Below are 16,751 nucleotides of genomic sequence, written 5' to 3'. Positions count from 1 at the left end.
CATAAATCAAAATGTTTTATTTTAGGATATGGAGATCCTGCAGCCGCCCACTACTCCAACATGTCCAACAACATACCAACTCTCAACTTCAACGACACCTTTCTGGATTTCCAGCACCTGCGGGAATCCTTCCCCCAGTATGAAATCCGCGTAGACCCCAGTGTTCCCAAGGACAACATTGTTCCCCCATTCAGTGTTGAATTTCATGATATTGTGGAGAAGAAGAAAGCTGCCGCATCTGGCAAGCGTGACGCGCCAGAATCAGACGAACCTATGACCGCCAAGATATTGACTGTGACCCCGGTAACGCAAGAAAATCGTGGCCCCTACCCCAAGAATATCCCCAAAAAGAATGCCGTGCGCTTCACGCCAACTCAGGTTGAAGCGATTAGGGCCGGCGTGAATCCAGGATTGACTATGGTCGTTGGTCCTCCGGGTACTGGTAAAACAGACGTGGCAGTACAGATTATATCAAATTTATATCATAATTTCCCTGAACAGCGTACACTGATTGTAACGCATTCTAATCAAGCCTTGAATCAGCTCTTTGAGAAGATTATTCATTTGGATGTTGATGAAAGGCATCTGCTTCGTCTGGGTCATGGTGAGGAAGCCCTGGAAACTGAAAAGGATTTCTCTAGGTAAGAATTTTGTATTGAGATAAGGGGGAGGGGTGTTTAATCCCAGCGAGGTAACATAATCCTGCGTTGCCCCAACCTTGCGGGGCTACCTTCTACCCAATAATAAACAAAGAAACGTAATATGAGGGAGGGTTGTTTTTTTCAACAAGGTATTTTAGAGGGGGGGGGGGTATTAACTTGTTTTGGGGGGAATGATCCATAGATTACTTGGACGAAATAATCCATATTGTTCTTAAAAACTGAGAATAACGTACTATTTTATAATCTAGATATGGTCGTGTGAATTATGTGTTGGCCAAACGTTTGGAGCTATTGGAAGAAGTTACAAGATTACAGACAAGTCTTGGTGTCAAAGGAGATGTGGCATTCACTTGTGAAACAGCCAGGTAAGAAAGCCTTTATTTTTATTTTACCTTTGCTAAATTTTCAAAAATGATCAGAACAACAATGGCAATCTTCCCCTGTCTATTTGCTGAGCCCTCATCCTGTCATTATTAAATCCTAATATTCAAATATTTATAAGAAGAATCTGCTATTGGGTAGCTGCAAATTTTGTTATTATAAATTCATCTTTACATTCTAATAACTTACTAAAAAGTTAATATTTTGAAGATTTTCATAAAAATTTTGAAAATTTGTTATAAATTAAAAAGTATTCGTAAGGAATTTATTGATTTTGTACAATTGTTCTGCATCAATCATAACAGTGAAAGGTATTATTATTAGACGATTATATAATACCATGTAGTTACCCAAATTGTACAAAAAGAAGTATGTGCTGAGTATATTTGATGTTATATTACGCACTATCAATCATTTATTAATTCAATTTCAAAATATCAAATGAATTTCAACAGACAATATTTAATTTTGGCACCATCCAACCAACATACACACTCATTTCTACACACACACACACAAACACAAACTAATAATATTCTGTAATATTGTTGACATTTCATATTGTTTTGATTTGAAAGTAGCTTTGCTTTGTATTTGGTGAATTGAATTGAAACTCTAATGAAATCATTACAACAGTATACAATACATATTATTATTGACTCATTAGGGTTCAAATGAAGTTTTGTTTTTGAAAATATATATGGAATTTTATTTCGATCATTCTTGAAAAAACATTTTTTTTTTAAATTTTTTCATGTTTTACTGTCTTTTTCGTGATATAGATTATTGTTTCTTTTTAGGTCTTTTATGTCCCATTTGATAAATATTGGCATTCTTCAACTAATATCAATATTTTTAATAATCTCTGCGGTGTGTCTGTCTGTAAAAAATCGTATCTGAGCCGTTTTCATTTAAAACTGTTTGTTGCCATTTTAAATTACAAGGAAAAATTATCCTAATCGAATAAACCCTAAATAATTTTACTAAACCAACAAAGGGTTTATGTTTGATATCTAATTAAACATTTATATTATTATTGTAATATTCTAAAGGAAAACAAACACATAGGTTAATATTATTTTAGGGGGATACCTTTCTACAACTTATACTTTTTCTATTCTTTTGTAGATTTTGTAATAATATTGAAACAGGGGTGAATAATACTGCATTTCTAAACATATGATAAACAATAAAAAGAGATTTTTTAGACAGATGAATTATCTTCACAACCCCATTTAAAGATTAGAAAATTTTGTCATGTTTTTCTTGAAAGATTATGATGCTATTCTTTTGTATTATACCGACTAAGGCTTCATATATTTATAACTAGCAGCTACGCCCCCCCCCCCCCCCTTGAGGGCTTGAGGACGGGGAAGTTGAATCTGATAACCCAATTTTTATTTTAGATTTTAAAAGAAAAAGAAAAAAATTTGGAGGGGTAATTTTTTCTCTGGTTGCGATTTCTCTTAGTAGGGTGATGTGATGGTACTCTTCCCCAAAATAGTTATAAACCTTCCCAGGACCTCTTAAACGCTGTATGGGAGAACCTTCGTTACACACACACAGTAAGACATCCTGTTACTTTATTATAATGATTATAAAATATAAATATATATACCCCTGTTAAGCAGAATAACCTATTTAATACCTTGACAAAAGAAGGTTGTGTTATGTGTTATGAATTAAATCAAAAAGAAAATGTTCTATTATAGTAAAAAGAAGGAAAGAATACAAATATTTATAGAAAAAGCTAGGGTAGTGCGGGGTTATTCCGGTCAATTTTTTGCTTCAACTTAAAAAAAACATACTTCCCAAAAACTTTTTCCTGTTTTTAAGAGTGCATATGAAAGATATGGCAATAACGAAGAGGCCTTTCTCGGTCCCGTTAAGATCTCGCAACTAGAAGTCGGTCAAAAATCGGTTTAAAGGGCGGCGGTTGGCCTATACCGGAATAACCCCACCGGTGGGGCTATTTCGGTCAGTTGACTTTGGGGGGGTGGAACACCCCCTTAAAATATTTTTTTAAAACATTTTAAACTATGAGTAGAAAGCTGAGGTCATTAGCTTTCTAACGGTACTAGTCGCATGCAGATCAGACAATTTTTTGACAACATTTTTCCCATTTTAAAAAAAGTCGGTAAAATCGCAAAAAAAACATCAATTTTTTTCATGCAAACTTTTAAAAAAAAATCATACTTTTTATTATATGATTAGGTTTTTTTAAGCTTTATACATAAATTAGAGGCAATTTCTGATTTGCAGGTCTAGGAATTTCTTGAAAAAAGTGATTTTTTCCCCAAAAATTTTTAATTTTAAAAATCCTGCCAGTTTTGACAGCAGTTTTTGATACAATTTTTTCTTGTCTCAAATTGGCTAGGATTGACCTACAAGGGTGGTTTAGGTGTCTAAAGATGCAAAATTACATGCCTGACAATTAACTCGAAATGATATGGGGTCTAACTCTAATATTTCAACACATTTTATGCAACAGGAATTTTGAAAATACAAAATCTTAAATATGTACTATAAATCTTGGAGATAGAACCCATATCCTGGGGAGTTTTTGTTAGGACATGCAAAGAGCTTTCTATAGACACCTTACCACCTTTCTAGCTTAATCCTTGCCGATTTGGCATAAAAAATCCAAACCGCGCAAAAATTGTGAACACCCTCTTATACGAAAAAGATGCAAGGGTTTCATATGGAATTTTAAATCTTCTAGCGGTCTTTCTAAAAGACATACCCCTTCTTTCATGAGCCAATGCAGCTGATACATCTTCAGGCAAATATTTAAGGCGTTCCTTTGGGTGATATACTCTTCCCATTACTATAAAAATGTGTCTGAAAAATTTTAAATGTCTTTACAAATTGAAAAGCTTAGGCAACAAAACATGACATAATACAAGCAGTAAAATGACTAATGATGTACATCTAACAACAGGCAAGGCAATGATTAAAGCTTAGGTCATGCATTTAGGTTGTTTATGCTACATTTATAAATACAGTAATAAAAAAAAGTAAAAAAAGTGACCGGAATAGACCATTTTTTTTAGACGAAGAAAAAATTATGAATAAATCAAGTTAGAACAACGCCTCCAATTGCAAACGATAAATGAATGCCATATCTTTCATTTTACAAAAACCCGGGGGTCGATAGGACTTACCATTTTTTCACAATTTTAGATTGAACATGGCCTATTTTGAAATTTTTTTTCTGCAAAGGGGGGGGGGGAAATGTGGTGACTCGTGCCACGACATACCAGCAATTTTATTTTGGGTGCTACTCCCTTAGTTTTAGAGATAATTGGGTGAAATCTTTTGGGCTGGGTCACTAATTACCCCAACTAGAGGTATCTTTCAAAAAAAACGGCGGCGGGTCCGCCGTTCCCGCCGTTCGCCGCCATTTTCCGCCGCCGCCAAAAAAATTTTTTTTATTGCATTTCTCGCCGAATTAGGCAATTTGGAATCATTTGAGACCATGTTATTTTTTTCAAAAATTTTTCCCCTTATAACCAACCCTGCAGGGGGACTTAGTCATTTTTTTCAAATTCTCGTTTATTAAGGTATATCTTAAATTCAGTGCCTCTCCTAAGCTTTTAAAGATATTGAAACAAAATCTTTTGAGGTAGATCAGCAAAAAAATATTTGAATAAAAAATGGCGGCGATACCGCCGCTCCCGCCCTCCACCGCCATTTTCCGCCGCCCACAGGACGGCTTGTAAGGGGAAAAATTTTTGAAAAAAATAATATGGTCTCAAATGATTCCAAATTGCCTAATTCGGCGAGAAATGCAATAAAAAAAATTTTGGCGGCGGCGGAAAATGGCGGTGGACGGCGGGAGCGGCGGTACCGCCGCCATTTTTTATTCAAATATTTTTTACTGATCTACCTCAAAAGGTTTTGTCTCAATATCTTTAAAAGCTTAGGAGAGGCACTGAATTTAAGATATACCTTGATAAACGAGAATTTGAAAAAAATGACTAAGTCCCCCTGCAGGGTTGGTTATAAGGGGAAAAATTTTTGAAAAAAATAACATGGTCTCAAATGATTCCAAATTGCCTAATTCGGCGAGAAATGCAATAAAAAAAAAATTTTTGGCGGCGGCGGAAAATGGCGGCGAACGGCGGGAACGGCGGACCCGCCGCCGTTTTTTTTTGAAAGATAACTCTAGTTGGGGTAATTAGTGACCCAGCCCAAAAGATTTCACCCAATTATCTCTAAAACTAAGGGAGTAGCACCCAAAATAAAATTGCTGGTATGTCGTGGCACGAGTCACCACATTTCCCCCCCCCCCCCTTTGCAGAAAAAAAATTTCAAAATAGGCCATGTTCAATCTAAAATTGTGAAAAAATGGTAAGTCCTATCGACCCCCGGGTTTTTGTAAAATGAAAGATATGGCATTCATTTATCGTTTGCAATTGGAGGCGTTGTTCTAACTTGATTTATTCATAATTTTCTTCAAAAAATTTTCCCCTTATAACCAACCCTGCAGGGGGACTTAGTCATTTTTTTCAAATTCTCGTTTATTAAGGTATATCTTAAATTCAGTGCCTCTCCTAAGCTTTTAAAGATATTGAAACAAAATCTTTTGAGGTAGATCAGCAAAAAAATATTTGAATAAAAAATGGCGGCGATACCGCCGCTCCCGCCATCCACCGCCATTTTCCGCCGCCCACAGGACGGCTTGTAAGGGGAAAAATTTTTGAAAAAAATAATATGGTCTCAAATGATTCCAAATTGCCTAATTCGGCGAGAAATGCAATAAAAAAAATTTTGGCGGCGGAAAACGGCGGTGGACGGCGGGAGCGGCGGTATCTCCGCCATTTTTTATTCAAATATTTTTTACTGATCTACCTCAAAAGGTTTTGTCTCAATATCTTTAAAAGCTTAGGAGAGGCACTGAATTTAAGTCTGAATTTAAGTCCCCCCGCAGGGTTGGTTATAAGGGGAAAAATTTTTGAAAAAAATAACATGGTCTCAAATGATTCCAAATTGCCTAATTCGGCGAGAAATGCAATAAAAAAAATTTTTTTGGCGGCGGCGGAAAATGGCGGCGAACGGCGGGAGCGGCGGACCCGCCGCCGTTTTTTTTGAAAGATACCTCTAGTTGGGGTAATTAGTGACCCAGCCCAAAAGATTTCACCCAATTATCTCTAAAACTAAGGGAGTAGCACCCAAAATAAAATTGCTGGTATGTCGTGGCACGAGTCACCACATTTCCCCCCCCCCCCTTTTTTGCAACTTTTTGAGGGCAAAAAAATCATAGAAGGAGTGATCTGACAAAAATTTGCTGAATTAAGAAATGAAAGTATAGGCAATAAACTACAACTTTGCTTTTCTGAAGATCTCTTGCAAACGTTTAGAACACCGTTAAAAAACGGTTTTAAAAAAGTTGGTCGTTTGACCGGAATTGTACCCCCCGACCGCATTAACCCCGCACTACCCTAAAGAAAATCATTTTCGTGGAGGTTCATTAAATGTTTTGGAAAAAAAAATATTGATATGGAGTACTTTATTTTGTTTGAATGAAAAAAGATAAAAATTAAACGGTTATACTTAGTCAGACCCTTCCTCTTTAGGACTGTCTCTCAGTCTTTGTTTACCAAAACCTGTCTATATCATCCTTATACTAAAGTAACAGGATGTTTGTCTGTGTGACTGTTTATCTGTGTGTCTGTGTATCTGTGTGTCTGTTTATCTGTGTGTCTGTGTATCTGTGTGTCTGTACCGAAGGATCTCGCTAACCGCTGAACCGATTCTCATATGTCCCGGGAAGGCTTTTAACTATTTTGGGGCAGGGTACCACCACCCTCCCAAGAGCAATCACAATAAAATCGAAAAACATTTAAATGCCACTAGAGGCCTCTAGGGCCGTAGCCGCTAGTTATCAATATAGAGACCATATAGTTTGAAGATAATAAAGGCCAACGTAACTGGGCACCATTCAATTATCTAATTTGGTGGATTTTGAGATTATTCTTTTTTGCGGATTTGTATGCACTCCGTTGAAATGAAATGTTATTGCTATTCTGAGTGGGACAAAATTGGCAACAGGTCTGCATCCTAATATTACACAACAACAACATTGTTTCATTTCATTTAATCAAACTAAATTCGTTTATCTAGCTTTGAAAAAAAATCTTGATACTTCTAAGAAACACTTAAAAGGATCTGAGCTTTGGAATAGTTGATATTTTCAATGTATATGTAACTCCTAATAAAGGGTTGTCGAACCGAACATTTGAAGTAAGTCTTTTAGAATAATTTTATGTCATTCACAAGTTGCCTAACATTGCAGTATCAATGTAATTAACCAATGCGGTGGTCAAATCAAGTCATTTTGATAGTCCTGAATATGTTTATTTTTCAACCCCACCCACCTTTCATAAGTTGATATTATATCTGTATAGTTATACTGTCATAGAACAAACTAGAACATAGATATAAGTGTAGAAGTTAAATTTGCTTTACACTCTAATATAACCACTTGAAAATTATTGTTGTTTGTTGAAGAATGTGTGCGTGTGTGCGTTGTGGTAAGTTGAATGAACAACAAGAGCACACACACACACACTCCCTGACAACAGACTCTATTAAGCACACAATTGGCTCTCATAAAGGAAAATTTACATATTATTAGGATGCTAACATTACACATTTCTTTACATTCTAGATTTTCAACCAGGGACCAGGATTTGCCAATATTTTCCTGCAAATTTTCTGTCAGTTTGACTGGTAATTTCGAGAATACAACACTACATTATCTAGATACTTATCTTAATACAATTTCTTCCACAAGTTTTCTATTTTATTTATCAAATTTGATTTCCAGTATTTTTTGAAACCTATTGATATTAGATTAGAACCGGTTTTGAGCTATACCAAAAAATCACGTATCGTATCACATAAAAAAAAATTTCCGCAGAAAGCTGTCTAATATACAAGGCGATGAACAACTATTGGTTTCCTTTTAATTTGAAATATTGTTAGCCCATCTCTGTGCTGCTTATAGCTTAAATTAACCTGTATTCTATTATAGCATAATGCTTTTTTTTTAAATCTTTAATATTGAATAATAGATACGAAATATTTTTATCTCCTGATGTCTTATCTCTGTCCCTGCCTATCAAGACGAGGACAAATTAGAGTTCTTATTCTCATAATACAATTTACAATTTTATTTCTTGTCTTTCATTGTTGTTTTATTTCACGTCTGCAGTCTTTATTTGTGGCAGGGAAACCGTGATAGGACAATTGCAGATAAAATAAAACATTTACATGATATTGCATATGGACGGTTTCATTTTTGTTAGATATTTTGTATATCAGAAAAAAGGGTCGAAATGAATTAGTCTAGTAAAATAATGACAAGAACATCATAAGTCAACCCTTAATGGTTTTTAAACTTTACTAGAACTAACAAAAAATGTTTTTAAAAAACATTTTTTTGTCTCATTCCCTGAAAATACCATTTTATCCAAGAAAAATTTAAATACAAAATATTTTTTGACAACTTTACTTTATGCAATACTAGCTGATACGCTCCTAGTAAAAGCCTCTAGGAAGGGGGAGGAAAGAAGTCGACCCCCACTTTCAATTTAAGTTATTTAAATTAATTAAAAGTTGGAGGGGGGGGGGGTGTAATGTATTTTTAGGGGTATTTCTCTTAGAAGGGTGGTCGTTCTCTCACCAAAAATAGTTATAAACCTTCCAAGGACCTATGAGAAGCTACACTGTGATGGAGAACCATATTGGTTTAGAGTTTAGGAAGATCCTCAATTTCCGACGGACATCCTGTTACTTTTGTATAAGACTTCTGAAGCTTTTGATTTATCTTACTTTATAATATCTTTTCTTTTCTAGCATTCCAATTTTTAATTTCTAAAATCACAACTCCAAAGTTGTCTAGTAAAGATTCACATAAAATTGACTTTTGAAATTTGTCTGAAACTATTTGATGGCAGTAAATATGATGTTGAGGTCTTGTATAATTCAATCTCCGATATTGCCTTCATCCTTACCACGCACTAAAGAATAAGAAAGTAAACTATAGGATTTATAAAAAAAATTATATTTAAAGGACTTTTAGGCTGAGTTTTTATTAGACTTCTAGATTGCAAATTTAAATACATTCCTTTAATGACAGTCAATAATTTAAATATAATTGAGGCAAAACTTTTGAAATTTAAAATCACACATAACCTCCTTTAAATTGGCAATGAAAAAATAAGTTCAAAAAAATGAACGTAGAAAATTTTGTATAAATTGTTTACCCAAATGTCAATATTCTTGATTTTTCAAAGAACTTTTATAATGACGGATAAAATGAGTTGCTGTGTTGTAATTAGATATTTATATCTATTCTTTGAAAAGAGTGATAAATTGCAGTTATTTTAGGAGATATTTTTTCTGGCTGATCTTCCAAATCCTTGTGTACAGGACGATATATTTAAATGGCTACCTTTCTAGGATGTTTTTAAAAGTACAAAAAGTGTAAGATCTCTAAATGAATTCTTTTGTATTTGTCTATTTACTTATTTCTTTAGTCCTGTTTTCAATCCCCATTATGAGGGTTAGCAGCATGTCCTCCCCTTTGTCTGATGGAGAATGTCAATATTTATGTTCAATATCTATTATTGTTTATCTGTCTGTGATATAAAAAAATATTTATGCTTATCCCTTTACAAGCTGTATATGCTAGCATAGGCTTAATATACATATTTCTATATTTATATAATATACATATATTGGATATATTAAAAGTCAATAAAGCTTTATTTTGAGCCTTTGGTTGAATATGTACAATAGCAGGGTTCAGGGTCTATTAAATGTTTCTCATTCTTAAATGGAAACTGAAAAAAAAATTGAGAAATTGAAATTTTCTTTTTACCTATCCATGAAGATTTTGGTCATCCTCTGCAAGGTCTAGATTTTCTATACGGTTTGCAACTGGTTTTATCGGTGGAAGCGGCGGTTTTTTTTTCACAGTTCCATAATGTGCCATATCAGAGGAACTACCATGCCAAATTTTAACGTTCTACCCTTATTTTAAAGTCTTAGAAAACATAACTTTACGAAAAAAAAACGCGCAAAAAAATGACCACCTAAAATAATTTAAGTTTTTATCGCAAATATTTTTGCTTTGCCCGTAATTGGGTCCATGCTAATGTACAGCTGAACAGTACATATTAAGGTCTGATGGTTCACTTTTCTATTATCTTTATGTTTACAATAACATTAGACCTTTTCTCATATTAGATAATAAGTTTTCCATACATTCAGCTTTTATGATGAATAAATGATCTATGAATAATTCTTGAGCTTATTTAGTATATTTGCCACTAACACTTCTTAATAAATTTAAATGTTTAAAAGGGAAAGTAGTATTGATTATTAAAAGAGGAGAACCAAATGGGCCTTGGAATTTTGAATTAATGAGCTTTGAATTCTTTTAAAAACTGCCTAACCACCAAAATTAGTTGTCAACCCTCCAAACTCCGCAACTGGAAACTAACTGGAAACTCGGCGAAGCCAATTCTTATTACCTAATTAAGTTTATTTTTAAAAACTCCTTAAATTTAACAGAGTTTATTTTATTTTTACATAATTTACATATACACAACCATAAATCATTTTAGGAAGAAAAGAATATAAAAATTTCTTGAATTTAAATTAAAGTCAAAGGAAATGTTAAAATATGATTGTCTGCAGTTATTCATCATAATTTGTTAGCATACAAATATGTAGACGAGTTACCACATTTTGTTTTAAGCTTTGTACACTTTTTTGAGATGTTCTTTGAAATTAAAAATAGCCTTATTAATAAGGTTTGTTTTTTTAGCCCAATTTATACCAAGATATTTTGTATGTTAGTTAATGGATTCAAATGAAGGAAAGGTTATTTGGGGTTAAAATAAATCTACGCCCTTTTCTTCCCAACTTTAAAGTCCAGTGCTACACACTGCTGTAGGCCATTTGTAAAACTTGAAATTCATGACCACTAAAGAGAATACTAGGTTTACAAATCATGAAAATAAGATTTGTTTCCATGTGCACAAAATATTCATGTTGGAATAAATATAAAAATAGTACAAAGTATGAGAAAATAAAAAGAAGTTAAGTTTGTTTTGTCTAAGTTTGTAAAAACATTATTGTTGCTCTGCTGTATGTTCTCTCCAACCAGGATAGGGATGAATTTTCTCTTACCTAATTAATTTAAAGTTAAATTTGCCATTAGTAAATTAATATAAACTTTAGTTAAAAGTTGAAGTAGTTTTTACAAGGAAAGAATAAACAAAAAAAATTTTACCTACTACTTAAAATACAAGCTTGCCTAACAGTGAACAGATTGATATCTTTATTATAAGTAGGGGAGTTTCGCATATCATGTTCCAGAGAAAGTTTTTGGCATTTTTAGTCCCCTCCTGGATGATGGTTGTAAGTTTTAAAGTATTGTGTTATCCATGTTTAAATCCGAGTTTAGAAATAAAATTATTTACTTTCCATTCCTCTAATTTTTATTTGATCATCCTTAACATTATTTATGGTTTACATTATCATCTTTTAAAACTTATACCTTGTAAAGAGCGTAGCATCACTTTGATTTATCATTTTTCTAATTGGTTAATTGATTTCAATATTGATCTCTGGGATTTATATTTTCTAATCGTATTAAATTCCCCCCTCCCCTCTGTTCATTTTTCTCCCTTATATACACAGTAAAACTAAGTAGATACATTAATATATATCCTTACCTTGCCTGTTTTAAGGGAAAGATCTATGGAAGACCTCCAATTGGTTTTAATATGTTTTTGAGATTTATATAACGGTATACCAAAGTGTCCAAATCACCCAATATAATCTATCACTGAATGCAGAATGCTGAATTCCAATAAATAATTAATCCCCCAAAGAATAGTGCACCAAAATGAATCCAATAATCCTTGTTGTGTATTAACCATGTCTGGCTTTAGCGCAGATTACTTCTTTTTGTGCAATTACTCTTTCATTAACCAAGGTTACATGTTTTATCTGCATTTTCCTAAATATTTATTGTCTGATACACTAGCCATCTAAACAACTTCCACAATTTTTTTATTTAAAATTGTTGTTTCTAATCTTTGCACAGTGTTATTAAATTGAGGCGCTTTCTTCGCCCATTTTAAACTTAGATGAAGCGGTTTAATTTTTAAAAAAATAAATGAGTAGGATAAATCTGCCAATTTATAGATTTATTATTGTAACTACGAAAATTTTACCTGAGCTGGATCTTTAAATCACCGATCTGCCCGAGCTGAGCCACAAGCGAGCCGATTTAGAAAGTGGCTCACTCATATCAATCTTTAAAGATCAACTTTTTTTAGCAGCAGCTGTAGCTCACCTCTGGCTCACCTTGAGACAGATCTGGCTCGGCTCACCACTAAACAATTTAAAGATCCAGCTCTGGTTTATTTTTATAATGTCCTTCGATGAGATGTTTGAAATGTTGTGAAATATAATAGAAATCCAATATTTTAAAATAATCTCTTGTTAAAAATATTTTTATTGGAAAAAACACATTACAAAATTTTGTAAGAATTTAAATTCATGTATTTTTTGTAATTGACCTAAATTTTTATTTTAGGTTTTTCTACCTGTACCAAGTGCTATCCCGTTGGGAGGAATACCTGTCCAAGGTTGGGTCTCCTGCCAACCAGAAACTCCCCAAAGAGTCCATAAATGACCTCTTTCCGTTCCACGTGTTCTTTGCCAACGCCCCGAAGCCGCTCTTCAAGGGAGAATCATTTGATGAACATTTTGAATGTGCAATGTCGTGCTGGAGATACATTACGGATATTTTCACTCAGCTGGATGAATTTTGGGCATTTGAGTTGCTCCGCTCCGGTCTGGATAGAACCCGCTACCTCTGTGTAAAAGAAGCCAAGATTATTGCTATGACCTGTACTCATGCTGCACTGAAACGCCAAGAATTGGTTGACTTGGGATTTAGATATGATAACATTCTCATGGAAGAATCTGCACAAATTCTGGAAATTGAAACATTTATCCCGCTCCTGCTACAAACGCCAATGGATGGTGTCAATAGACTGAAGCGTTGGATTATGATTGGAGACCACCATCAGCTGCCGCCAGTTGTTAAAAACATGGCATTTGAAAAGTTTTCAAATATGGAGCAGAGCTTGTTTACAAGATTTGTCCGCCTGGGAGTGCCTACTATTGAGCTAGATGCACAGGGTAGAGCCAGGCCAAGTATCTGCTCCCTGTACAATTGGAGGTATAGGAATCTGGGAAATCTACCTCACGTCCTCAATCATCCGGATTACAAGGTGGCAAACGCTGGCTTCAGCTATGATTATCAGCTCATTGACGTGGGGGATTTCAACGGAGTTGGTGAATCACAGCCCAGTCCATTTTTCTATCAAAATCTTGCAGAGGCAGAATATGTGGTGGCTGTGTACATGTACATGCGCCTTATTGGCTATGCGGCAAATAAAATCTCAATTCTGACAACATACAATGGTCAAAAGGCGCTTATTCGTGATGTTTGTATGGCACGTTGCGCCGGTAATCCCCTCATTGGAATGCCCCACAAGATTGCCACTGTGGACAAATATCAAGGTCAGCAGAATGATTACATCCTGCTGTCGCTAGTAAGAACACATAATGTCGGTCACTTGCGTGATGTTCGTCGTTTGGTAGTCGCCATGTCTCGTGCCAGACTTGGATTATACGTATTTGCGCGTGTTAACCTGTTCAAGAATTGTTTTGAGCTACAGCCAGCTTTTAACATTCTGATGAAACGTCCTCTACAGCTGCACCTCTGTCCCAACGAGCTGTTCCCTAGCAAGAGAGTGGCCAATGTAACTGCTCCCAATCCTGTAATTGTGTATGATATGCCCATGATGTCCAAGTTTGTGGTCGACTTCTATCAGGTAAAAATTTCATATTCAAACATCAAAAGATAATATTTTTTTAGAAAAAAAACTAGGTACCTTTATGAATAAAAATATCATTGTAGTGAAATCTGCTTTACTTGGGTTATAATATAAGGGGGGAGTTTTAATGTAACCATCTCGTAATCAATGATTAAATGGCACTTAGAATTCAAATTTCGATCTGAAATTTTGCATGAATAATCCTTGGTAGGTCTATATTCCCTAAATCGAACAAAATGTTGGAAAAGTAACGGCTCAGCCGTTTTGCCATTTTTGGGCTATTTTAGGAGCAAATTAGTCACGAAACCTATATTCACATAATACTTTTTGTTGCTCAAAAACCTTATCAAACGGTTCTAGCCGGTAGCTGTTGGTACTAGAAATTTAAAAAATGGTTATTGCTATCATTAAACATGAATTAAACCAAAAATATGTTTTAAAAAGTTGATTCCTACGTAAATAATCATGAATTTGCCACGAAAACAGGCAAAAAAAACGGCTGAACGGCTGAGCCGCCAGCCGTTACTTTTCCAACTTTTTGTTCGATTTAGGGAAAATAGACCTACCAAGGATTACTCATGCAAAATTTCAGATCGAAATTTGAATTCTAAGTGCCATTTAATCATTGATTACGAGATGGTTGCATTAACCCCCCCCCCCCCCCCTGTATAAACTATCAAACATTATATGAAAAACTTTGGCAAAACATATTAGTCTTGCTGTTAATATTTTTGTTGCAAGTATTGAAAAAACGATACAATTCTTACTTTTATTTTATTTTAGGACAAGGTGAAACAGTTGAAGATGATCCAGGCCCGCATGGCACCTGCAACTAAAGAGCCAGGTATGAACAGATTCCTAAAATGATATGACATAAAGAATGTTTCTCGCATTCATTTGATCCCCGGTAAATAGGAACCGGTTCTCATCCATACGAAAAAACACAATGTCTAGCATCGTATTTTAGAAAATGTACAATCATAAGATAAGATCATTCTATATTCGCGGAAAGCTGTTTATAATACGATGCGAGAAATAACTATTCTACTCCTTCAGTTATACTGATGTAAGGCAAAAGATCTAGTTGTAAAATATCCGTAAATTTACGTTTTCTTGGTCTCCCACTCACCCCCCACAAAAAAATATAAATAGTGCCTTACCCTTCGTTGGACCTCTGTATTATATAACCTAATCTAGCATAAAAAAATCATCTTTCTCTCAAAAAGTGTAATAATAATATGCTTTGTCTAATGAAACTTATTTTTATTTTTACGGTACCATCAAGACTCAGGGTAAGCAAGGTGGAGCTATTCGACATAGAACTGATAACATAATTTTAATTTTAAGGTACCATCAAGACTCAGGGTAAGCAAGGTGGAGCTACTCGACATAGAACTGATAACATAATTTCTAATTTTAAGGTACCATCAAGACTCCGGGTAAGCAAGATGGAGCTACTCGACATAGAACTGATAACATAATTTCTAATTTTAAGGTACCATCAAGACTCAGGGCAAGCAAGGTGGAGCTACTCGACAACATCCAGGTGATGGGGACAGTGATGATGAAGATGAAGCTAAGAAGGTATGCTTATATGCTTATTGGGATCCCGGGAACTGACTTTTGTGTTTTAAGTTATATCAGCGGTTTTACCCCTAGCATCTAGATGCTTTGTATTCGCAGCTCAGAAAGCTAAATTCACGCAAAGACATAATTAAAATGAAACCGTATAAAACCATCCCAGGATTCCCTATTGGGAAAATCATTATTCAGCAATTATTAAGATATTAAGCTACAGACAAAAAAATCTTACTTCTTTATATTACCTATCTAATTTATATGATGGAAAAGATGAATAAAATTATACCCTCCATGAAAGGTGTACCAGCTACCAAATGAATTCTCATGGGAACGATCGTTACCTTCTTCTTCTTTATGTAAAACAAGCGGCTTCGCCCCTAGCCTCTAGGGGCTTTGCCCCAAGAGGTAATTAAAAAAAATGTAGTACATATGGTGGATCTTCATCTTCATCATATGCATTATCAAAAAAAAAGAAAATGAGGGGGAAATTTTCAGATTTGGGGTGGTTGGGGGTGTCCCAACCCCCAAGAAAATAGCTTAAAACCACCACAGGACCAATAGGTATATACCCTGAAGAGTAGAATCCGATCGGTTCAGTGGTTACCGAGGTCTTAAGCTTCAGACGGACGGACGGACAGACATCAAGCTTCTTTGTATTATAGATGTCAAACCACTACTAATGAAATGATAGAAAAAATACATCTTAAAAATATTTTTTTAGGGGAGCCTGATCGTGATTGAGAACGAGCTTGAGACCGAGAGAAACAGAGTTTCTTCTGAGAACAAGGCTGCTGCGGCGCTTGAGAAACTGTGGGCTAAATCTGAGGAACAACAAGGACAAGACAACACAAAGGAGCAGGGAGAGAAGGAAAAGATGGAAGAAGGAGAGGTGGAGGAAGAGGATAAAATGGATGAATCTTAACTTATTTTATGGCATGCTGTTTTGGGGGGACAGGAAAAAGGATTTTGTAAAAAGACGTTTGGTTCAAGGTTTACATCCTCCTAACAAAACCATATGCAAGATAGTAGTTTAATTCTATCCTTAATAAAAGATTTACATTATATAATAATAATTTTTTTCAGAGTCTGTTTCACTGTCCCAGATTTTTCTATTGTTTATAATTGTAAGAATTTAGAATTGCATTTTTTTATGATACTGTACCATTATGGAAAATATATAATGTACAACAAA

The 16,751-nt window shown here is 34.6% G+C and overlaps 1 protein-coding gene across 2 annotated transcripts in view; it reads left to right on the top strand.

Moving 5' to 3' along the window:
- LOC145316427 (RNA helicase aquarius) overlaps positions 1–16,751 on the top strand; it is a 61,036-nt gene extending 44,285 nt beyond the window's left edge. Inside the window, exons 18-24 of one of the 2 annotated variants that reach the window (XM_080156910.1) lie at positions 26–641; positions 911–1,027; positions 12,667–13,975; positions 14,762–14,822; positions 15,326–15,352; positions 15,501–15,562; positions 16,281–16,751. In XM_080156910.1, the coding sequence (XP_080013036.1) occupies positions 26–641; positions 911–1,027; positions 12,667–13,975; positions 14,762–14,822; positions 15,326–15,352; positions 15,501–15,562; positions 16,281–16,481 (2,393 nt within the window). In that variant the 3' untranslated portion in view covers positions 16,482–16,751. Of the gene's footprint in view, positions 1–25; positions 642–910; positions 1,028–12,666; positions 13,976–14,761; positions 14,823–15,325; positions 15,353–15,473; positions 15,563–16,280 lie in introns of both variants that reach the window. The other variant, XM_080156901.1, reaches the window with a different exon arrangement.

This window comes from Acartia tonsa, chromosome 1, assembly GCF_053477335.1.
Source record: "Acartia tonsa isolate MP-2025a chromosome 1, ASM5347733v1, whole genome shotgun sequence".
Taxonomy (NCBI): domain Eukaryota; kingdom Metazoa; phylum Arthropoda; class Copepoda; order Calanoida; family Acartiidae; genus Acartia; species Acartia tonsa.
The sequence above is the reverse complement of the archived record's forward strand: the minus strand, read 5'-3'. Positions and strand labels throughout refer to the sequence as shown.